This window comes from Neopsephotus bourkii, unplaced genomic scaffold (assembly GCF_033783945.1).
Source record: "Neopsephotus bourkii isolate Nb327-2 ecotype Australia unplaced genomic scaffold, CSIRO-AGI_Nbou_v1 NB_838, whole genome shotgun sequence".
Classification (NCBI taxonomy): domain Eukaryota; kingdom Metazoa; phylum Chordata; class Aves; order Psittaciformes; family Psittacidae; genus Neopsephotus; species Neopsephotus bourkii.
In genome coordinates, this window is record NW_026901334.1 from 3,187,423 (window position 1) to 3,209,447 (window position 22,025).

At 61.3% G+C, this 22,025-nt stretch overlaps 1 protein-coding gene across 8 annotated transcripts; it reads right to left on the bottom strand.

The window, feature by feature from the left end:
* Nucleotides 1-3,159: 3,159 nt before the first annotated feature.
* LOC133213653 (transducin-like enhancer protein 1) lies at nucleotides 3,160-15,786 on the bottom strand. 8 transcript variants are annotated; one of them, XR_009725855.1, is made up of 21 exons: nucleotides 15,651-15,786; nucleotides 15,233-15,355; nucleotides 14,741-14,889; nucleotides 14,097-14,160; nucleotides 13,641-13,685; nucleotides 10,072-10,134; nucleotides 9,809-9,883; nucleotides 8,937-9,132; nucleotides 8,625-8,641; nucleotides 8,267-8,371; nucleotides 8,082-8,126; nucleotides 7,733-7,888; nucleotides 7,401-7,533; nucleotides 7,144-7,319; nucleotides 6,992-7,068; nucleotides 6,119-6,368; nucleotides 4,551-4,798; nucleotides 4,300-4,443; nucleotides 4,075-4,225; nucleotides 3,808-3,884; nucleotides 3,160-3,500 (listed from the first exon to the last, which is right to left on the bottom strand). XR_009725855.1 is itself a non-coding variant. In XM_061356057.1 (21 exons), exons 2-21 carry the CDS (start codon nucleotides 15,254-15,256, stop codon nucleotides 3,393-3,395), a joined length of 2,274 nt encoding a protein of 757 aa, XP_061212041.1. In that variant the 5' UTR covers nucleotides 15,257-15,355; nucleotides 15,651-15,786; the 3' UTR covers nucleotides 3,160-3,392. The 8 variants fall into 8 exon arrangements, 7 of the variants coding, with proteins under 7 accessions (XP_061212041.1, XP_061212040.1, XP_061212045.1 ...); XM_061356057.1 differs by having other exon boundaries at nucleotides 4,300-4,447; nucleotides 9,842-9,883; XM_061356056.1 differs by having other exon boundaries at nucleotides 4,300-4,447.
* Between the last annotated feature and the right edge of the window lie 6,239 nt (nucleotides 15,787-22,025).

Genomic DNA, 22,025 nt, shown 5'->3' on the forward strand with positions numbered 1-22,025 from the left:
CACTGACAGCTCCCAGACCTCGGCTTGGCCGGGATCCACCGAGGGATTCAGGAGTCGGGATCCCTCCCATGCGCTGGGGGTGGGAGCCGAAAGCCGATTTGGGGGGGTCCGTGGGCAGGGGCCTCCCTTGGCAGCAGCTTGGGAAATCCCATCAGGATGCACAGGGATTTACACTGAGGTGGGAGCTCTGGGCTCCTCCATAGAGGTGCTGGGGAGGGGGGATTGGATGGAGGGGATGGGATGGGGCTCGGAGCCGTTCCCATCCCTCCATGGTGATACCGGTTTCCTCTTGCAGGCAGGGATTGCCAAGAGGCCGAGTGCCATCTGCACCCAGGTGGCTCCAGCCCCTCTGGGGACACTGGTGGCCACCAAGGACCTGGATGGGGACAACTGAAGTAAGGGGGAGAAGATGCAGGGCAGACATCCCAGAGGTGCATGGGAGGGAATCCTGCTGTCCCTGTTTCCTGGTGCTTCTCCATGTCCCCAGCGTGGGAATGACACTGGGAATGACATTCCCAGATCCCTGCACCCAGGTCCCCGTCTCACCAAGGTTTACACCAAGCAGAGATCAGATGCCTGGAGCCAAGGGGAGATGCTGCTCCGAGCCCCTGTGGGACCCCTAAAAGGAACTGAGGATGCAGGGCCCGGCAGTGCCTCGTCATTCCTCATCCCTCATCCTGACGGGTGCCGCCTCCTCTCAGGATCACGGAGTGCTTTACAAACAGCATCAATATTTAACCATCATTAAAGCAGCGCTCGGGATGCTCCTGGGCTGAGTTAACTCCGCAGCCCAGCCTGGCTGCTGGCTCCATGGACCCGGAATGGGCAGGGATGCAGCAGCTGCAGTGATGCTCCTATGCAGGCTCCTCCAGGGGCTGTTCTGGCTGCTCCTGGTGTGCTTCCAGCAGCAGATCCCCTGGGCACAGATCCCCCCCACAGGGCTGGAGGGTGCCAAGCCCCCCAGAATAAGGTGGGTTAATCCCTGGTGCTGTGGCCACAGTCACATCCATGGTGTGGAGCAGAGATGCGGTGCTGAGTGCAAGGCACCACATCCCTTTCCATCCCCTTTCCCAGGGGAAATGAGACTGGGACCAGTTTGTTCTCTCCCAATGCTGATGTGATCCATAGGAGTGAAAACTATCCCCAAGTGCCCAGGTTTGCAGCAGACTCCTGGCCCATCTTCCCAGAGTGGGATCCCTGTTGTTGTCCATGTGAAAGCCTCAGAGGGCTTCCAAGCAGGGCTTTGGAGGTGGCTTCCTAAGGAAAGAGGGTGGGTGTTATTCGGGATGTCTTGGATGGGTGGATGGCTCATTCCCTCCACTGCTACATGCAGGGAAGAGATTCCAAAGCACAGCAGATAGAGATTCCCCAAGGACAACCCATGTGCTCATCCCCCCCTTAGACAGCAGAGAATCCACACTGCCCATGGACAATGGGATGTGATTTCCATCCCCTTCCCCTTGGTCCAGCCTTGGACCATGAGGCTCTGGGCAGGAGCATCCTCCTGGACCATGCGCCAGCAGTGGATTGATGCCAGCCAGGGCTCAGCTTTGCCAGCCGCAGGCTTGGCTCTGCCTCACAATCCCTTTTCAGCCCCTTTTCCCGGCACATCCCATATGGAGAGGTTGATAAGCTGGGATGAGAGCCCCAGGGAGCCGGGCTGGCAGCTTGTGCACATGGAGGTGGCAGGAACAGGCAGGAATGCTGGGCTGCCTTTGCGGGAGAGCTCACAGGCTATCCCATACAGTGCTTAGCCTTAGAGCAGCTTTAATATGAGCACACCAAGCTCCTGCCCGTGTCCCAGTGCGGAATTCCAGGCATTCCCAGTACAGCCTTCCCTGGCCACCGCAGCAGATCCCAGCCCCAGCTATTCTTGGTTTTGGGAGCATCTCTTTTCCTCCCCTGGAATCACCGCACGTGATTGGGATTTGATCCATTTTGTCCTTTGCCACTTCCCAAAGGAATCCAAGCACTGGAAGGAACACCAGGATTTGCACATAACAGCCCCTCTAAAACTGCTCCTTGGTGTAATGATGGTGATAAAGATCCCAGCCCTAATGGAGTGTGTGATTCCTGGTGGGTGGCCGTGCCTTTGGAATGCTGGTGAGGGGCTGCCAAGAGGCCCTTCCTCAGCTCCCTGCCTGTGCTGGAGCTGGAATTCCTGCCCTTGTGCAGAGGGAATAGGCTTCCCACTCCCCAGAGACCCCTTCTTCCCCCAGGACCCCCCCTTGGAACCCAGCATCTGGGAGATGCCTGGGAATCCTGTATCCATCCCCTCCAATCAGAGCATGACACCCATCAAGAAGAAGGACCAGAGGCTGGTAGGGACCAGGGGTGGGCAGCGGGGCTGGGAATGTGGCTCTGGGTTCCTTTGTGGTCCATCCATCCCAAAGGAGGGCGAGGAGACGTCTGCACTGGATGTTTGGTACCCAGCTCCATGCCCTCGGTGGGATGTGAATCATCTGCCAGGCAGCAGCCGGGCTCTGCAGGTATTTTCCATGCAGCTGCCTGCAGAATTCCCTGGGGATGCTCAGAGAATTGATTTTCCTTTATTTCTTTCTTTTATTCCTTTTCTCCTGTCTAAGCACCAGCCCAAAGCCCAGATTGAAACATCATCCTGGAGCAATGCATCCCTGGAGCAATGCATCCCTGCCATCCTGGCATGGAGCATCCCTGCCATCCCAGAGCTGTGCATCCCTACCCCTTGAAGCCCATGGAACTGGAGTGCAGGAGCCCTTGTGGTGGGGGGAACAGAAGCTCCCATCACACCCCATCATGGAACAGGGGTCCCCAACCAGTGCTGCCCCATGGGGCAATGGGCTGGGAAGGGGAGTTGGGGATCCAGTGATGAAGCAGCTTTTCCTGCCATGGCAGAGCCTCCCCAGCCCTGGCTCCATCCTCTCCTGGCTCCATCCCCTCCTGGCTCCATCCCTTGGCCATGCAGCATCAAGGGAGCTGCTCAGGACCAGGCAGAGCTCTGCTTTTGCTTGCTTTTATTATTAAATACAGCCCAGGAGGCTCCCCCAAGGGTGCTGAGGATGGAGCCCATGGCCCCAGTGCCTCCCCAACCAACCCCCACCAAAATAACCCCCCAAAAGTGAAAAAATAAACTAAAAAACCCCCAAATAAACCCAAAAAATCCTTAATACCCCCCCCCCCCAGGTCCCCCCATTCAACAAACAGAGCCCAAACCAAGGAGCAAGTCCCCATTGCCATCACCCAGCCCTGTGTGACACCGGCCCGGGGCCACCTCCAGCCCTGGCCACGCTCCTCCGCCTCGGTTGGCCCGGATCCGCTTTGGGAAGGCAGGAGCAGGGCAGGCAGAGCCCCCCCCTCCCCATCTATCCGTGCATCCATGGGGTGTCCGTGTGTCTGCCTGGCACCTCCTGCTCTCAGTAGATGACCTCATAGACTGTGGCCTTCTTGTCCCCGGAGCCGGTGACGATGAACTGGTCATCGGTGGAGACGTCGCAGCTGAGGACGGACGAGGTTTCCTTGGACTGGGAGAAGGGAGAAGGGAGGGAGAAGAGGAAACAGAGAGCAAGGACCTGGCCCCGTCATGGGGAACCCCACAGGGAGCACGTTGGTTACTGGGTGCCCCATCCCTGACACTGCTCAAGGCCAGGTTGGACACAGGGGCTTGGAGATGCTCCAGTGGAAGGGGTCCCTGCCCGTGGCATTGGATGAGCTTTAAGGTCCCTTCCAACCTGAACCATTCCATGATGCTCTGACTGCTAATACATTGCTATATACTTCCCTATAGCTCTCTCTATATTACTATGTACATTTAGAGCAACCTTCCCATACCTGGAAGATGCTGGCTCCATAGGGCGTCCTCCAAGCATTGAGCAGATTGTCCTTCCCCGTGCTCACGAACCACTTCCCTATGGGAGGACAGAAGGGATCAAAAGGATCATCCCAGCATCACTACCATAGGGGTTGCTCCAGAACACCCCTTCTCCCAACCAATACTGGCATCCACACACGGAGCCAGACTTTGCCCCCATCAAATGCATCTGGGAGAGGAGACCCATCCCAAGGTCCCAAATCCAAGCCTGAAGGATCCATGCCTACCACAGGAGGCGAATTTGAGGGAGAGGACGCAGCTCTCATGCAGGTGCAGTTGGTACTTGTCCGGTTTGGTGACGTGCAGGATCTCCACGTTGCTGCTCTCCATCCCCACCGCCAACCACTCCCCCGTGGGGCAATAGCCCAAGGAGAAGATCTGGGGTGGAAAGCAGGGTCAGGAAGGTCCTGATTATCCCAATGGGGCTCTTGGTTCAAGCCCCATTCCTTTACCTGGGAGCTGAAGTCGTGCTGCTGGAGCTGACGTCCCTCACGCAGGTCCCAGCACCGCACTGTGTTATCCAGCCCCCCGGTCCACAGCTTGGTGCCATCATTGGAGATGTCGATGCAGCTGGCTCCATCCGTGTGGCCTTGAAACTGCCTGGGAAAGAGGGTTTGGAAACAGGGCAGGGAGCAGGTGAGGACACGGCTGCCAACAGTGCTTTGTGTGTGCCCTGTGCCCCCCATCCCAGCACCGCGCTCACCGGACCAGGGTCTGGTTCTGCAGGTCCCACACCACGATGTTGCCGTCGCTGCAGCAGGAGAAGCAGACCTTGGCGTCGGGGCTGATGGCCAGGGCGTAGCAAGCAGGGGCAGAGGAGGTGAGCTCGGCCTTGATGCGGGGTGTAGGGGCCGCCAGGTCCCAGATGGAGAGGGTGCTGGCTTCCCCCCCCACGATGAGGCTGCGGCCATCGGGCAGCAGCTTGCAGGAGCGGATGTAGTTGTCGCGGTTCTGGGGTGCAAGAGGCAGGACCCCGTTATCCCCTTTTCCCTTCCAGCCCTTCTGCACCCATCCCAGATGTCAGAACAGGGGTGACCTTAAGGTCCTTTCCATCCCAAATCATTCCATGTCCTTAGGGACCATCACCCGCAGCATCCCTGAAAGATGCGGCTGCTGCAGCTCCAATGGCTCCGAGCACTAAACCATCATTTCCCCCCCCGTTCCTGAACTTTGGATGCAGCTGGAAATGATCATGACTCAGTCACTTCCTTGTTTATGCATGGGGATCTTCAAGGTCAGCACCATCCAGGAATAACATTCGTCAGGCTGCCCAAGGCCAGCAAGTGGAGGGGAGGGTTTGGGTTTGGGCCCTTCATAGCGGGCACAGGGATTCCCAAATCCATTGAAAACAAACCTCAAAGAAGCCAGGTTAAAAAGCCCCCCTGCTGATGGCTGTGCTGGGATTGGCACCGGCATTCCCAACATGAGGAAACCTCAGGAAGCTGCCAGCTCTTGAGACAGCCACTGAGGGGACCTCAAGGGCCAGGGCAACAGTGGCCAAGTCCCCACACCTACTAAAGAACCCTCCTAGAACAAGAGGAAACAGCCTCAGGTTGCATCAGGAGAGGTTTAAATGGGATCTTAGGGCAAATTTCCTCAGCCAAAGGGTTGGGAAGCACTGGGAGAGGCTGCAAAAGGCAGTGGTGGAGTCACCACCCCTGAAGGGATCGGGGCCATGGTTTAGTGGTGGTGGCATTTAGGGACATGGTTTACCCATGTCCCCACTGTGCTGGCTCAGTGGTTGGAGAGGTGATGGATGTGAATGTCTTCACCCCTGGAGACACTCAAGGCCAGGCCAGATGTGGTTCCAGGCAACCTGATCTAGTTGAAGATGTCCCTGTTCATTGCAGAGGGGGTGGAGCAGATGACCTTTGAAGGCCCCTTCCAACCCAAACTATTCTATGATGAGCTTAAAGGTCTTTTTCCAGCCTAAACCATCCTATGATTTATTCCTACAAGGGATCCCATCTCTCTCCATCCAGCCAGACCCATGCAGGCAGAAACAGAACAGAGCTGAACCCAAGTGATGCCCCAGCCTGTAGGAACCATCCATAGGGAGGGTTGACAGTGTGAGATGCAGCAGTGCCAAGCGGTGGCGATGGAAAAGCCCCCCCAAGAGCTTGGGATGCTCGGAACAGCCTGGGCAGCGCAGCACCGGCAGCATGGAGCCATCATCCACAACCACCCCAGTTAGAAACAGGGTCACAAATGATGCTCCAAACCCCCCCCATCCTCAATGCAGGGAGCCCATCCATGGTGGCACATCCTTACCAAGCAGTCGAGCTGAGCCACGGCCGTCTTGGTGCCCGGCTGCCCCACGTCCCACACCTTGACGCAGCCCTTGCCGCCGGTGTAGACGTGCCTGGTGGAGTTGCTGATGGTGACGGCACAAACCACTTCCCCATGGCTCAGGGCATGGAGCTGCCGCGCGTGCCGGGGGATGCCGGAGCCGAGCAGGGCATCCGGGGGGAACGGCACCGGCTGCATCTGCCCATCGGCGCTGACGTGGAAGGAGTAGGCGCTGGAAAGGGAGAGGGATGGTGAGAACCAGCCCAGGGGTGTGCATGGAGCAGCCAGGGCTATGTTGGGTACGGGCAGGGTGGTTTGGGAGCAGCCTGGTTGGGCACAGGGCAGGAGGCTCTTGCTCCAGAATAGCTCCAATGGGAGCATCCATGGAGATGCTGCGAGGGCTGGAGCAGCTCTGCTCTGGAGCCAGGCTGAGAGAGCTGGGCTGGGGCAGCCTGGAGAAGAGAAGGCTCCTGAAGGGGAGACCTTAGAGCAGCTCCAGTGCCTAAAGGGGCTGCAGGAAAGCTGGAGAGGGGCTTGGGACAAGGGCCTGTAGGGACAGGGCAAGGGGAATGGCTTGAACCTGCCCGAGGGGAGACTGAGCTGAGCTCTTAGGCAGAAGCTCTTCCCTGTGAGGGTGCTGAGGCGCTGGCACAGGGTGCCCAGAGAAGCTGTGGCTGCCCCATCCCTGGCAGTGCTCAAGGCCAGGTTGGACACAGGGGCTTGGAGCTGCTCCAGTGGAAGGGGTCCCTGCCCATGGCATTGGATGAGCTTTAAGGTCCCTTCCACCCCATCCCATCCCATGCTCCCTGCCAGCCCTGGGCACCCCATCCCCTGCTGACCCCCAGCCCCACTCACGGTTTCCCTGATGTCCCCACTTGCATTCCAGCCGCCAGCCCTGGGACGCGCATGTGGGGATGGGGATCGTATCCCACCTGGAGGGGACAGCAGGTCAGAGCAGCTCGCACCCCACGGCCCCCCACAACCCCATAGCAAAGGGGCTCACGCACCAGGGGAGAGCGCCCGTAGCTGCCGGTGGCTGCGGCCCCATTGAGCTGTGGGGACATGAGGTGGAGGCTGGCGTAGGGTCCGGTCCCGGCCATGTCCCCGTTAACGGCTGCATGGGCCATGCCGAAGGCGGCCGAGTAGGGGCTCTGCACCCCCAGAGGGTTCCTCAGGCTCAGGGCTGTGGGGGGAGATGCAGGATGAAGGGAAGAGGATGGAGCTTGGAGCCACCCACCCGGGTCCCCATCCCGGCCAAGCTCACCCAATGGGTCCACGGGGGTCTTGGCAGTGGTTGTGGGGCGAAACTGCTGGGTACCACTGGAGCCCGGGGCTGTGGCATCCCCCTGGGATGTGGGGGTGCTGGACTTGAGGCTGGGTGTCCCTGCCTTGTCCCCCTGCAAACAGAAGGGGAAGATGTGATGATCACACTACAGATGGGGGTCTCCATGGGTGTTCCAACCCCACAGGGTCAGCTCGATGGGACATGGGATGGAACAGAGCAGGAAACCCAGCGCTGCCTTCACCCCATGGGTCTGGAGGTGGAGCCCTGTGCAGCAGTGGGATCACAGGGACATCCCCCAAGTGAACACGTACCGTGGGCACATCCTTGCTCCGGGATGGGGATGCGCTGCTGGAGGAGGCCATGGAAGTGGGGCTGAGCGGTGCGGCCTCTTTCCTCCCCACAGGGACCTTCTCCACCCCGTTCTCCCGGGATGAGTAGGAGTGGACGCTGTGTGGGGAAGAGGGGTCCTGTAGGGAAAGGGGGGTCAGCAGGACAGGCAGGGGTACCCACAGGCAAGAGGGAGCCTGGGGCTCATCACTACCATCAGCGTGAATGGGGGGCCCAATGCTGCCCACCTCCACCTTTAGCAGCCCATTAGCCCCCAGTCTGGGGAGAGGGACCAGCAGCACATCCCAGTGCCAGCCCCATCCCAGCACTGACCTCATCCACCACCAGGTTGTCTTCGCTTTTGTCTGCGTCGCTGCCCTGCAACACAAGGGCCGATTGGAGCCAAAGGGACCGAGGTCACCCCAGCGCCTGCTTGGGATGCGCTGGGGGCACGGATGGCTCCGCACACACATCCATGGGGATGAGGCCACCCCGTTCCCCCCCAGCCCCAGGCTCACGTAGTCCGTCCCGAAGTCCTTCTCCTCCACTTTCCTCTTCTTGCTGCTGCTCAGGTACTCGGAGATGGTTCGTGCCCGATCCCCATTGGGGAGTGCCAGGGAGCTCTGGGATGGGGACACGCACATAGGGTTAGGGGACATGAGCTGGCTCCTAGGGCATGCAGAGCCCCCAGCTTGGGCTTCACTGCTGCCAATGGAGCAAGGAGGGGACACAGCGTGGTTTGCCCTTGTGACACGGGGAAGGGGTCCCCAGCAGCAGGGACTTGGATGGGGAGCGGGACCCCATCCCCTCCATGGCCACCAGCTCCCAGCATCCCGGATGGAGGAGGATGGTGCGAGAGAAGGAAAAGGCACTTACGGGGCCGGGGTCTCGCTCTGTCGCCGTGGCACAGCAGGAGGATGAAGAGGAGGGAGGAAGGAAGGAGGGACACACTGTGCCACTGCCATGAGCCCCCCAGAAAGCTCCTCCTGGGGTGCTCATGGCCCCCAAGCAGGGATGACCCCCCCCCATATTCATCCCAAACCCCTCATGGCCACCAAGCCCCTGACTCCACCAGCCCATTCAAGAGCCCCATGGTATGGACGGACAAGCCCTGGTGGCACCCCAGGGCCCAGCAGCAGCCATTCCCAGCAGGGTCACCCCAGTCTCATCCCCCCCCCCCAGACTCACCCCTGGGCTCGGTGTCATGGGCTCCTCGGTCATCTTTGGCCAGGAGCTGGGCCTGGGCCCCCAGTGCCCCCGATAGCGCCAGCAGCCCCGAGGCGGTGCTGATGCCGGTGAGGCCGGTGGGCTGCATCCCGGAGGGATGGGGGGTCAGAGGGATGGGGGGAGCGTGGTGGGAGAGGTGCTGGGTCTGGAGCTGGTGCTGGGGAGGAGAGGGAGAGAGTGGAGCCGAAGGAACACATCAGGATGGAGGTTGGGCTCTCAGCATCCTTCCTGCTGCTACCTCCCAGCTGTGACAGGAGCTACTGGGGTGCATGGGGGACCCTACCTGTATCCATATGGACAGGGAACCCTACCCGTACCCATGCATTGTGTTTTGGAGGGGATAACTGGGGTATGGGGATGGGGGTGACAGCCCCCCAACCCAAGCCACAGTGACACACAGCGTGTCACCCAAGTGCCCTGCTCTGACACCGCTGCAGCAGCATCCTGGGACAGGCCAAGGGGAATGGCTTGAACCTGCCCGAGGGGAGACTGAGCTGAGCTCTTAGGCAGAAGCTCTTCCCTGTGAGGGTGCTGAGGCGCTGGCACAGGGTGCCCAGAGGAGCTGCGGCTGCCCCATCCCTGGCAGTGCTCAAGGCCAGGTTGGACACAGGGGCTTGGAGCTGCTCCAGTGGAAGGGGTCCCTGCCCGTGGCACTGGATGAGCTTTAAGCTCCCTTCAACCCAAACCAGGCTGGGATTCTATGGCCATGTCCCCATCCCTGCCAGAGCCACAGAAGGAGGCAGCACGAGGGGTGCTGGGGTGCGTGTCCCTATAGGGGAGCACGGGAAGCAGCGGTGCCCGTGGGATGGGGTGGGCAGAGAGGGTTGACGTACCCCGAGCGCCGCGTTCAGGTCGGTCATAGTCACCTGCTTCGCTCGCTCCACGGCCTGGACGACCTGCTGCTGGTGCTGCGGGGAGAGGAGAGCGTGGCACCGGGTGATGCCGCGGCCCCCAGCGGGGATTCCGCATGGAACGGGGCAAAACCAGGGCCCCCCAGCCCGGCCCAATGCGCAGGGCCCGAGGCCCCTTGGAGGGATGCTCCCTGTGCCCCAATGGAGGTCTCCACATGCCCAGTTGGGGGCTGAGGGTTACCCACCTCCTGTGACAGGAACGGGATGAGCTGGGCGCAGATCACGTTGAGGCGCTTTGCGATCTCCGTCTGATGGGAGAAGAGATGCAGTGAGAGATGCAGTGAGATGCAGAGATGCAGTGAGAGATGCAGTGAGATGCAGAGATGCAGTCAGAGATGCAGTGAGAGTTGCAGAGAGATGCAGTGAGATGCAGAGATGCAGTGAGAGATGCAGTGAGATGGAAAGATGCAGTCAGAGATGCAGTGAGATGCAGAGATGCAGAGATGCAGTGAGATGCAGAGATGCAGTGAGATGGAAAGATGCAGTCAGAGATGCAGTGAGATGCAGAGATGCAGTGAGAGATGCAGTGAGAGATGCAGTGAGATGCAGAGATGCAGTGAGATGCAGAGATGCAGTGAGAGATGCAGTGAGATGGAAAGATGCAGTCAGAGATGCAGTGAGATGCAGAGATGCAGTCAGAGATGCAGTGAGAGATGCAGTGAGATGCAGAGATGCAGTCAGAGATGCAGTGAGATGCAGAGATGCAGTGAGATGCAGAAATGCAGTGAGAGATGCAGTGAGATGGAAAGATGCAGTCAGAGATGCAGTGAGATGCAGAGATGCAGAGATGCAGTGAGATGCAGAGATGCAGTGAGATGGAAAGATGCAGTCAGAGATGCAGTGAGATGCAGAGATGCAGTGAGAGATGCAGTGAGAGATGCAGTGAGATGCAGAGATGCAGTGAGATGCAGAGATGCAGTGAGATGGAAAGATGCAGTGAGAGATGCAGTGAGATGCAGAGATGCAGTCAGAGATGCAGTGAGAGATGCAGTGAGATGCAGAGATGCAGTGAGATGCAGAGATGCAGTGAGAGATGCAGTGACATGGAAAGATGCAGTCAGAGATGCAGTGAGATGCAGAGGTGCAGTCAGAGGTGCAGTGAGAGATGCAGTGAGATGCAGAGATGCAGTGAGATGCAGAAATGCAGTGAGAGATGCAGTGAGATGGAGAGATGCAGAGATGCAGTGAGAGATGCAGTGAGAGATGCAGTGAGATGCAGAGATGCAGTCAGAGGTGCAGTGAGAGATGCAGCACCCATCAGGTTGAGGGCAGAGCTGCCCCGCACTGCAGGACACCCCCTCCCATCCCCACCTCAGCAGCCGCTGTGTTTTACACGTTCATAAACCCCTCTAATACGACCTTAGGCGCTGGTGCTCATTCCCCGCACCGAGGAGCAGAAACCCCCTGGGGGGCCCTTCCTGATGCCATCCCTCCAGCATCCTCCATCCCCACCCTGAGGGCTTCAGCCTCCTTCTCGCCAAGGCCATGGAGCCCCACGGCACCGACCCAGGCGAGCCCCCCGGGGTCTCACCTCCGCCCTCCCACCGGCACCGGGCCCGGTAATTGCTGCCCTCCCGGCCGGCAGGAAGCCTGGAGAGATGCTCTCCATAGAGCTGCTGATTCCTGCAGCACTCGAGTGCCACCGGCAATCAGGAGCACACCGCGAGCAGAGGGGAGGGAGAGCGGCAGCGTTCCATGCTGTGCCGTGCTCCCACTGCACCCCACAGCCCGGCAGAGGGGACAGCAGAGGCTTTACATCATCCCTGGCCCCGCAAGCACATCCCTAGGGCTGCGGGGTGCCCGTTGGGGGTCTTCACCTCTGCCAGAGAGGGGCAGAGACCCGCAGCTCTCCCCCAGACGCAGGCATCAATCCCTGCATCATCCCTGTAGGCAGGACGGAACCGATACGGAGCCAGCCCTGGATGAGAGGAGAGGGTCGAGCCTGAACCCTATTGTCAGCCCCATGATGAGACCAGAGGCTGGAAAACCCAACAGCCAAGGATGGAGCTGACCCTGCATCTTCCCACCAGGACCGGGCCGGCACCGCAGGAGCATGGCCAGGATGGGGACACAGACCCCGGTACCCCCACCTAGAGCAGCCACCGACCTGCATTTCCCAGCCCCACACTGAGCAGCAGCAATCCCACACCCGCCCTCGCTTCCCCTTCCCAGGGAGGGGAAACAGAGAGAAAAGAAAGAAAGGGAAGGGGAGGGAAAGGAGATTTGGCAGCCGGCAGTTCTAGGAAGGATTTAGCTGTCTCCCGGGGCCGGCAGTGATGGATTCTCTTCCCTAATGCACTGATGGGCAGCAGCTCCTTGGGGAGAGCTGCCTCCAATTCACTCGCACTCGTTAATGTGCAATTTACTGGCACTTTAACGCTCTCAGCATGAAAAACGATCGCGCTGTTTGCGGCCCCCCCCCTTCCTTCTCCCAGCGCCGCCACCTCCCCTCCGCCTCGGGGCGAGCGAGCCCAAGGCCGGGCTCATCGGGGAGGTGGTTTTATGAAGAGCTACGAGCCCTTTCCCCGTGCTAAAAGCAGAGCCACCACCATCAAAACGCCAACAGCTCCTGCTCGTTCCCTGCCTGATGCTGCCCCACCGCAGCCAGCCCCAGCCCCACACCGGGGCAAGCGCTGCATCACCGGGGGATGCTGTGAGGGGACCACGGCACCGCGATGCCTTCACTAAGGGTGCTCAGGAGCCCTGCCCGTGCCCATAGGGGCAGCAGCGCTGGATGTGGGGCAAAGGGAGGAAACGCAGAGACCCGACCTTGCCACCGCGGGGATGGGGGGGAACCGGCGGCTCCCGGTGTTCCCGCAATGGCCGCTGGCTGCTGGAGCAGAATTAGGGGCCCTTGTGAAAGGGCAGCACTTGGGGCCCGCACCCGCACCCGCACCCGCACCATTCCATGGCAGAATCAATCCCAGCAGGCGGATGAGGGGAGCAGGGAGGCCTCCGGGAAGGGGGCACTGGGATGAGGCGACCCTCAGCATTGCTGCTCACAAGGGCAGCTTCACACCTCCTCCTCATCCTCATCCTCCTCATCCTTTATCATCACCCAACCATCAGCCTGGAATGGGGGAACAGGGACCAGCATCCCAGTGCCGTGCTACCGCGCAACAGTTGGCGTTGGGCACAGGGTGGGATGGGAAGGATGGGAGGGGATGGATGGATGGATGGATGGATGGGAGGGAAGGAAGGGAGGGAAGGATGGATGGAAGGAGGCCATGGCTGCAGCGCGCCTCGCCCGGCTCCTCCGCAGCCTCTTTAAAAATAGATGAGAAGAAACCTTCTGTCTCCGAGCAGCTGGTGACCCGGAGCGCGGCGCAGCGGGAGGGAGGGAGGGAGGAAAGAGGGATGGATGGGGAGGCAGCAAGGGGGGGGATGTGCAGCCCCGAGCCTCCTCCTTCCCACCTCGGGGTGCTCCTCATCACCCTGCATCCCTCACAGTGGTCCCCAGGTGGCTGCTCACAAGGTGATGCGCGAGTCTTGCACCACAACAAGTGCATGGGGAGACCCAGCCAGGGCCATGCAGCCTGGACCCAGCGAGCAGAGAGCTAAGGAGACAGGCCAAGGACATGATGTAGAGCTCCTGAAGCATGGAGGAGGGATCCAGCTTCCCCTGGGTTACAGCAGGGAGCAACTTCACATGGGAATGGAGGACCCTGAAGGGCCCAGAGAGCAAGATGGGGACAGGGATGACAAAGCTGGGATGACAGAGCCAGGGTGATGCTCCCATCCCACCCAGCCTCACCTGCTTGTGCATCTCGATGTTGAGGCCGTAGGACATCTCATAGTACTGCGAGAGAGAAAAGGCAGCGTCAGCATTGGATGGAGAGCCCAGGGGAATCACAGCCACAAAACCCTCTCCAGCGCTGGCACACAGGCTCAGCCTGGCCATGGATGCCTGTGCTGTGGCCAGGCCAGCAGGAGAACATGGTCCCCAGGTCCCTCCAGCACATGGCTGCGGAATGGACGCGATCCTCCCCTTTATTGCCCATGGGAAAGGAAACAACCAGCACGGGAATGGATCCACCACCACCATCTGCTTGCTTTGGGGGATGAAGAACACCCAACAAGAGCCGCAAGAACCGCAGCTCCAGGCCTGGCCACACAACCCGAAGGCAAAGCATCCCGGGGCCGTGTATCCTTTGATGGGTCGGAGGAGACACCCCCAGCACCCTCCTGCCCTCAGGTGGAGCGCACTGACCATGACATAATGACGCTGGATTTCGGTTTTCTCCGTTGCCAGCTTCTCACATTCTAACTTCAAGCTGTAAAAATAAAGAGAAGAAAGAAAGAGGGAAGGAGGGAGAGGAACCCCCCCCCCCCGACCTTCCAGACAAGGTATCCCAAGCTGGACAGAGCACAGCCCCCCCAGTGCCCCATGTGCTTCAGCCTCCTGCTCCCAGCTTCAGTCCCAATCTCCCAGCACAAGCCCAGGAAACCACCTGAAAAGAGGATTGGGAAGGGGATGATAAAGAGGAGATGGACAGCAAAGGGAATCCAGGCGTCAGGAAGCAATCCGCACGGAGTTTTAACCCCCTCCCCAGCATCTGCTTCCCAAATGGAGCGAGCCGCAAAGCCGAGCTGCGTTTCAAACCTTGCTCTGCCCGGCACTGGTGCAAGGAAGGGGAGGTGATCCCGGGGGGAATGGAGCCCTGGAAGCCAGCACCCTCATCCCGGGGCTTTCGGCAGGAGGAGGCCGAGTTTCTCCCTCAAACAGCATCACTTCAAGGGACCATGGTGGTGCTTGGTCCTCTGATGCCCAGCGCCGTGGGGAGCCCGGCTCTCACCAGCACCGGTGATGGGCCCAGCACCACCAGAGCCCCCCGAGCTCCGGTCGCTCCTCACCTGTGGTATTGGTTCTGCAGGAACTGGAATTCCTCCTTGATGCGGTCCAGGGTCTCCGGGTAAGTCAGCTTGAGGGACTGCGGGGTGCTGGGGATGGCGCTGGCGGCCACGGCGGCTCCCGAGGCAGCGGAGGGTGCCTGGAGATGGGCCTGGGCACAGGAGGGGACCCCGCTGGTCACCGGTGGTGGCCCTGAGAGGTTGCCGAGTCCCTGAGGGGGGCTTTGGGCAACAAGGGCAGGAGTAATGGGGGAGCAGAAGTCCCTGCCCAGGGCAGCCCTGCTCCGCCTTTGGCACCATAGAGCCCCAGAGCCATCCCCATCTGGCTCCATGGGACCCAGACCCGACAGCGCCGGGGCTCGGCATCACTTTGGGATGAGGCACCGGACCGCGGAGCACAACTTTTAGGGCCCAAAGCCGGTTTGTCCCGACCCGAGTCGAGCTCAGGCCCTGCCCGGGGCTCAGGGGGGGGACGAGGCCGAGGTGCGGGCTCACCGGGGGCCGGTTCTGCGGGAACATCGTCGGCACCGAACAGGCCCAGGACCCCTTTGGCTGCTCCGGGCCCCACCGCAGCCTCAGGATGGGGCCTGGGGATGCTTCTCACCTCCGGATCAGCCCCTGCGAGAGAGACACCGGGAGTCATCACCGCAGGGCTCCGGTTCCGTGCACCCCTTCGGAACCCCGCTCGGCTCCCCCCGCCCTCACCCCAGGCCCTCGCCCTCCCGCACGGCGCAGACAATAGCCCCGCAGCAGGGACGGCTGCGGGGCAGGCTCCGCCGCCCCGAGTGGGGCCAGACCCCGGCCGCAGGGAGCCCAGGGGCAGGGCGGGCCCGGTCCGGCTACGGGCACCGAACCGGGATGGGACGGGACGGGACGGGATGGGATGGGATGGGACGGGACGGACGGGACTCACCGCGCTGATGGACCCGGACCCAGGCGCGCACCCCTGCGGCGGGGCGGGCCGGGCCGGGCCGAGCGGAGCCGAGCAGGACCGAGCCGAGCCGAGCCGAACCCGAGTCCGAACCCGAGCCGAGCCGAGCCGAGCCGAGCCCGAGCCCCCGCCCCGCCCCGCCCCGCCCCTCCCGCGGCAGCCGCTCTGCGGAGCGCGATCAATGAACGAGCGCCAGCGCCAGCTCCACGTGGGGCCTGGCCCGTGCGGGCGATCGCCCCGCCGGCAGCCAATGGGAGCACCGCGGGAGCGGCGCGCCCCCACGTGGGGTCGCGAGGAGCCGCGTTCTTATTGGTCAGCCTGGCCCTGCCGCCGAGGGAAGTGTCAATCTAAGGGAGGCCGAGCAGCCAAAGAGGAGGCGGCGCGGGAGGGCAGAGGGGATTTAACCCCTGCGGGGCCGGCGGGGACCGGGGGACCCTGAGGGGACCGCGGGGTCACGGGGGGGGTCCCACGTTACCGGTAGCATCCACAGTGAGGGACCCCCAGAGCCCCCATACCCCCCCCAACCTCTAATGAGCCCCCCAGACCATGAGGGACCCCCCCCATAAGGGACGCCCCCTATAAGTGACCCCCCCTAAATAAGGAACCCCCCCATAAGGGACCTCCCCCATAAGTGACCCCCCTCATGAGGGACCCTCCCATAAGGAACCCCCACCCCATAAGGGACCCCCCCATGAGGGACCCCCCATAAATGACCCCCCTATGAGGAACCCCCCCTTAAGGGACACCCTATAAGTGACACCCCCCATAAGGGACCCCCCTATAAGTGACACCCCCCATAAGGGACCCTCTATAAGTGAACCCCCCATGAGGGACCCCCCCATCTCTCACCAGCAAAGGCCTCAGCATCCCCCATCCCCAATGCAGTCCGGCCACCCCCGACCCCCCCCCCCCCACCTTGTGTCCATCCCCAAACCCACATTCGGGGGTTTCCAATGAGATTCCAATGGGAATTGGGGATTCCAATGGGAACTGGGGTTTCCAATGGGATTTCTGGCTTTTCCTCCTCCTCTTCCTCCCCCTCAAGCCTCGAGAAGGGAAATGTCCCGCTCCTGGCTCCATCCCCGTGGTCCTCGTGGTCCAGCCCCCTCTGGACCCATCCATGCGCAGACACCGAGGGTGGGCAAAGCCTCTCCCGCAAGCAGGAGGCAGAACAACCGCAGCCCTTGGCTCTGGTGGTGCTCGCCCATAGGGACACTGATACTGGCCACAAGCTGGTGCTCGATGCACCCCTGGCATCACCTTCCTGCACCCACCGCTTGCCCAGAGCAGGAACTGGGCTCTGCACATGTAACAGGAAAGGGAAAATCCATCAGGAAGCGAATTATCCTGGAATACACAGGCAGAGAAGCAGGAACCGCATCGGGGCGATGGGGAGGGAAAGCAGCAACGGGACTGATCCCATTTGGGTGTTTGATTTTTGCAGCCCCAATGAGCCCCAAGGGGCTGGGCTGGGTCCCTGGATCCCCATCACCATCAGGATACAGGGACCAAGAAGCCATGGGCAGTGAGCACAGCTCACCTCCAGGCCCTAATAGCAGAGCAGAACCATAATAAACCCCTTGGCAAACATGGGAAAGCCCCAATTCCAGAGCTGGAAAAGGCTGGGAATGCCCCTGCCCTCGCTGCACCCACTCCTGGCTCTGCACCAGCCACACAGAGGTTTGTGCTCTGGGGAGGGAGGGAGGTTGGGGCTGGGGGGAGCAGCAGCAGAACCATCTCCAGCCCTTCTTATGTATTCAAATGGAATAAGAGCACAAGGTCTATTTTGGTGGCCAGAATGGATCCGCTCTGGAAAAGGGCCATAAATCCCAAAGGGAGGAGAAAGCATTTGGCCAAGGTCATGGTAAGGGATAAAGAGGGAAATCAAAGACCAAAAGGCAGACTGATGCTCCACATCAGCTCCTCCATCCCATCCTGGAAACAGGGCTCTGATGGCACCATCCAGCACAACCATTCCCGTGCTTGTGCCAGCGCCTCAGCACCCTCACAGGGAAGAGCTTCTGCCTAAGAGCTCAGCTCAGTCTCCCCTCGGGCAGGTTCAAGCCATTCCCCTTGGCTTGTCCCTGCATCCCTTGTCCCAAGCCCCTCTCCAGGTCTCTTGTCACAGTGATCCCAGAGAGGGTTTGCTGGGAATGCCCTAGGAAAGGGGGCCGGGAATGCGCAGAGCCAGGGGGGGAGCATCCAGCATCCCACAGCCAACGTCTGCAGGGAGCACGGCCCCGGCCCTGGCAGCGCAGGGAAGCAAAGCGCTGCTCATCCCCCTCTGGCTGCGCCTCCGGGCCCGGCTCCAGCGCCTGGTGCCAGAGCAGGGCCCGGGCTGTGCGGGGGGGAGAGCTCCCAGTGCCGCTGCCACCGCGGCTGCTGGTCCTGCAGGGCAGCCAGAACCAGGCCCAGGCCCAGCCTCAGCCTCAGACCCAGCTCCAGCCCCAGCTCCAGCTCCATCCCCCAGCTCTGGGCCCATTCCCATCCCCAGCTCCAGCCCCATTTCCAGGCCCATCCCCAGCTCCAGTCCCATTCCCAGCTCCAGTCCCATTCCCAGCTCCATCTCCATCCCCAGCTCCAGCTCCATCCCCAGCTCCATCTGCAGCTCCAGCTCCAATTCCAGTCCCATTCCCTTCCCCAGCTCCATCCCCAGCTCCGGCTCCATCCTTGACTCCATCTCCATCCCAGTTTCAGGTCCAGCTTCAACCACAACTTCAGCCCCAGTTCCATCCCAAAGTTCCAGCCCCAGCTCCAGTTCCATCCCCATCCCCAGCTCCATCCCCAGCTCCATCTGCTCCATCAGCTCCTTCCCCAGTTCCAGCTCCTTCCCCATCCCCAGCTCCATTCCCAGCTCCCTCCCCATCCCCAGCTCCTTCCCCATCCCCAGCTCCTTCCCCATCCCCAGCTCCATTCCCAGTCCCAGCTCCCTCCCCAGCTCCTTCCCCAGTCCCAGCTCCTTCCCCATCCCCATCCCCAGCTCCATCTCCATCCCCAGCTCCTTCCCCAGCCCCAGCTCCATCTCCATCCCCAGCTCCTTCCCCAGTTCCAGCTCCTTCCCCATCCTCAGCTCCATTCCCAGCCCCAGCTCCATCCCCAGCTCCCTCCCCATCCCCAGCTCCATGCCCATCCCCAGCTCCATCCCCATTCCCAGCTCCATCCGCGTTCCCAGTTCCTTCTCCATTCCCAGCTCCTTCCCCAGTTCCAGCTCCTTCCCCAGCTCCATCTCCATTCCCAGCTCCATCTCCATCCCCAGCTCCTTCCCCATCCCCAGCTCCATTCCCAGCTCCATCTCCAGTCCCAGCTCCATCCCAGCCCCAGACCCAAAGCAGGATGTGGCCCTGCTCACTCCCTGGGACATTGACCTGGGCCAGGTCTTGCCTGATAAAGAGGCACCTCCTGCACCACCTCCCACGGGAGGGTTTCCCCTTCTCCCTTCCTCCTGCCCTCACTGCTTAATTCCTCCTCTGCCCCCTCCTTCCCTTCCGCAGCCAGATCAAAGGAGGCGGCTGCACCCGCCGCGTTTGATAGGAATCATGGATTAAAGCGGGGGGAAGGCGGCACTGATGGGATCGGAGGAGGAGGAAAGGGGGGAGAAGGAGCAGGAGAAGGCAAAAGGGAAGGAGGAGAAGGCGAAAGGAGAGGGAGGAGCAGGAGCAAAAGGACGAGAAAGAGGAGAGGAGGAGAAGCAGAAGGAGGAGGAGGAGGAGCAGCACCGGGTCCAGGCCTGCGAGGAGCGCCGGGAGCGGAGCGGGCTCCACCGGGCTCCTGCCGCCCTCTGCCGCCGCCCGGCTCCGGACCACGGGCACCGGCCCCTGGGGGCACTTCCCATCCCCGGCCCCGGCTGTGCTGCGGCCTCCTCCCGGGGCCTTGGGCCAGGGAACGGGATGTTTATGGGATGAGTAACATCCTTCCTGGCACTGCCTCTGCCCGCCCCTGGAAGCGGGCACCGGGAAGCGAGGGGCCGGGGCACGGAGCCAACAAGCAAGGAGAAAGCCGGGGCTGGAGCCAGGGGACCGGGACAGGGCCCATGGGGGAGCACCGGGTGCCAGGGAGCAGGGAGGAGGATGCTGCGTGGCACAAGGAGGGAGGCACCGGCTGGGGGAGGCAGCGCAGGGCCCCTCCGAGCGGGGCTGGAGCCGGAGCCGGAGCCGGAGCCCGGCTTGGGAAGGAGGAGCCTTGGGATGGAGCTGGTGCCGCTGGGGAGCAGGTCCCAGGCAGGATGGGAGCCGTGGCTCCTACAGAGCAGGCTACAAAGGGCTTTGGGCACCGCAGTCACAACCCAGGGCTGGAATGTGAGAGGAGCAGCCTGGGATCATAGCATCAGGGATCCCTATGGATCGAGTCCACACGGGGCACTGCATCCCACCACCAAGTGCAGGTGACACCGGGCTCGGCACGCCACGAGTTTGATCCGGTCTCAGCCCCTTTCCCATGGCTGGTACCGTGCATCCATCCGGGAAGGAGCAGCCGCGCTCCCTCGGCTCCAAGCCTGCCCTGCCCTTGGGAGCTGCACACTGCAGCATTGTGGCCCAGCTGGTTTTTCCAGAGCCGCATCCAAAGGGGTGAAATCAGATCTCAAGGGAAGGGAACAGGCACGTTCCTGGCTGCACAGAGGAGCCGGTGGGACCGTGCCAGGAGCTGGGGCAGCTGCTGAGCACCAAAGCCCAGGATAAAGGGGGAAAGGGAGCCCCGGCTGTGCCTCCTGCTCCCAATTCCAGGAGCCGCTGCTCCTTCCCAAACCTTTGGTTGCGATTCCTGCTTCATCCCCCCTGGCTTTGTTTGACACCATCAGATGTTAACCCCAGAGCCTGCAGGGCTGGGAAAGGGGGAAGGATCCCGTTGTGGGGAGCAGGAGCAAAGCAGCATCCGCAAAGGGCTTGTCCAGACTGGAGTCACCCACGCTCAGCAGCATCAGTGAGAGGTTCCAGAGGCAGAGCTGAGCCCAGTGTTCCCTGGTACCCTGCAGAACCCGGGATGGAAGGAGCTGACAGCATTCCCAGTGCCATAGCGGGTGACATGGGGGCAATGGAGGAGCCTCAGCTCACCCTCAAGCCTGGCGCTGCCTCCCAATGCCGCCCATTGAAAGGCCCCTGGCTCCGCTCCTGCTGCTGCCACCATCCCCATCCCTATCCCTATCCCATGCCAAGGCTCTGTCCTTGCGCTGCCGGAGCAGCCAAGGGAGCTGCAGGCACAAACCCGTCACTTTTTCCAAGAGCTTCTCCCTTCCCTTCCCTTCCCTTCCCTTCCCTTCCCTTCCCTTCCCTTCCCTTCCCTTCCCTTCCCTTCCCTTCCCTTCCCTTCCCTTCCCTTCCCTTCCCTTCCCTGCCCTTCCCTTCCCTTCCCTTCCCTTCCCTTCCCTTCCCTTCCCTTCCCTTCCCCCTTCGCTGCGGAGCCGGGAATGCCGGAGGCTCCCGGGAGCAGGGATGGGACCAGCCGGGATGGAGCCTGGATCCTGCTCTCTTCCCACCTCTCCAAGGCTCGGCCGAGCAAAGGAGAAGCCTCTCGAAGGCAGCAGCGCATGGGGGCACCGTGAGCAAGGAGCTCAGGGGGATGCTGCTCCCATGGGACCAGCATTCCCATGGGAATGGGGCTCTGCAGACTCCCTTCAGCCCCATCCATCCACCCCAAGGCCGGGAGCATCCATGGGGGAAGAGACCAGGCCTGACACGGACATTCTTTAAGGATGATCTCATTTAGAAAACGCACTTTTGTATCAAAACACATCGTGAAAACGTGTGGAATAAAGGAAAAGGCTCCAGAGCTGCACTGGGACCCGCTCCGTGGCCCATTCCCGTCCTTCCTGAGGTGCTCGGAATCCCACATCCCCATCGGTTTCCCTTTACCACAGAAAGCTTCTCCTTTCCCCCCCCGCTACCCCCTAAAGCATCAGCTGAAGCTGCAGCAGAGACAAAGGCTGGAGCATCCCCAAGCACGGTGAGTGCAAGAATCCCTTGCTCCCAGCATCAGGAAGTGGGAAAAGCCCTTCCCATGCTCCCTGCGCTCACACACTGGAAACCAGCGCTGCTTTCCAAGGGAATCAGGGAACAGAGAGAGGTCTGGATTGCTTTAATCCTTGCAGCCGCCCTCCTTGTGCTCATGAGGCTGGATCATTGGACAAGGGATAACAGCCCAGGCAAGCTCAGGCTTCCCGAGGAGTTTGCTCTTCGCTCCGTGCCATTTGCCAGCCCGATAAATCCATCCCATGTGCCTCCCTTCCCCTCCCCGCGCATGGAAAGCCGGGATGGAAGCTTTGGAGCGTGACTCAGACCCATAGGGAACCAAGGAGCTCCCTTCCCGCAGGCAGGATGCTGGGATCACTGGGCCCCAGCCAGCACAGGGGTACCATGGGCATGG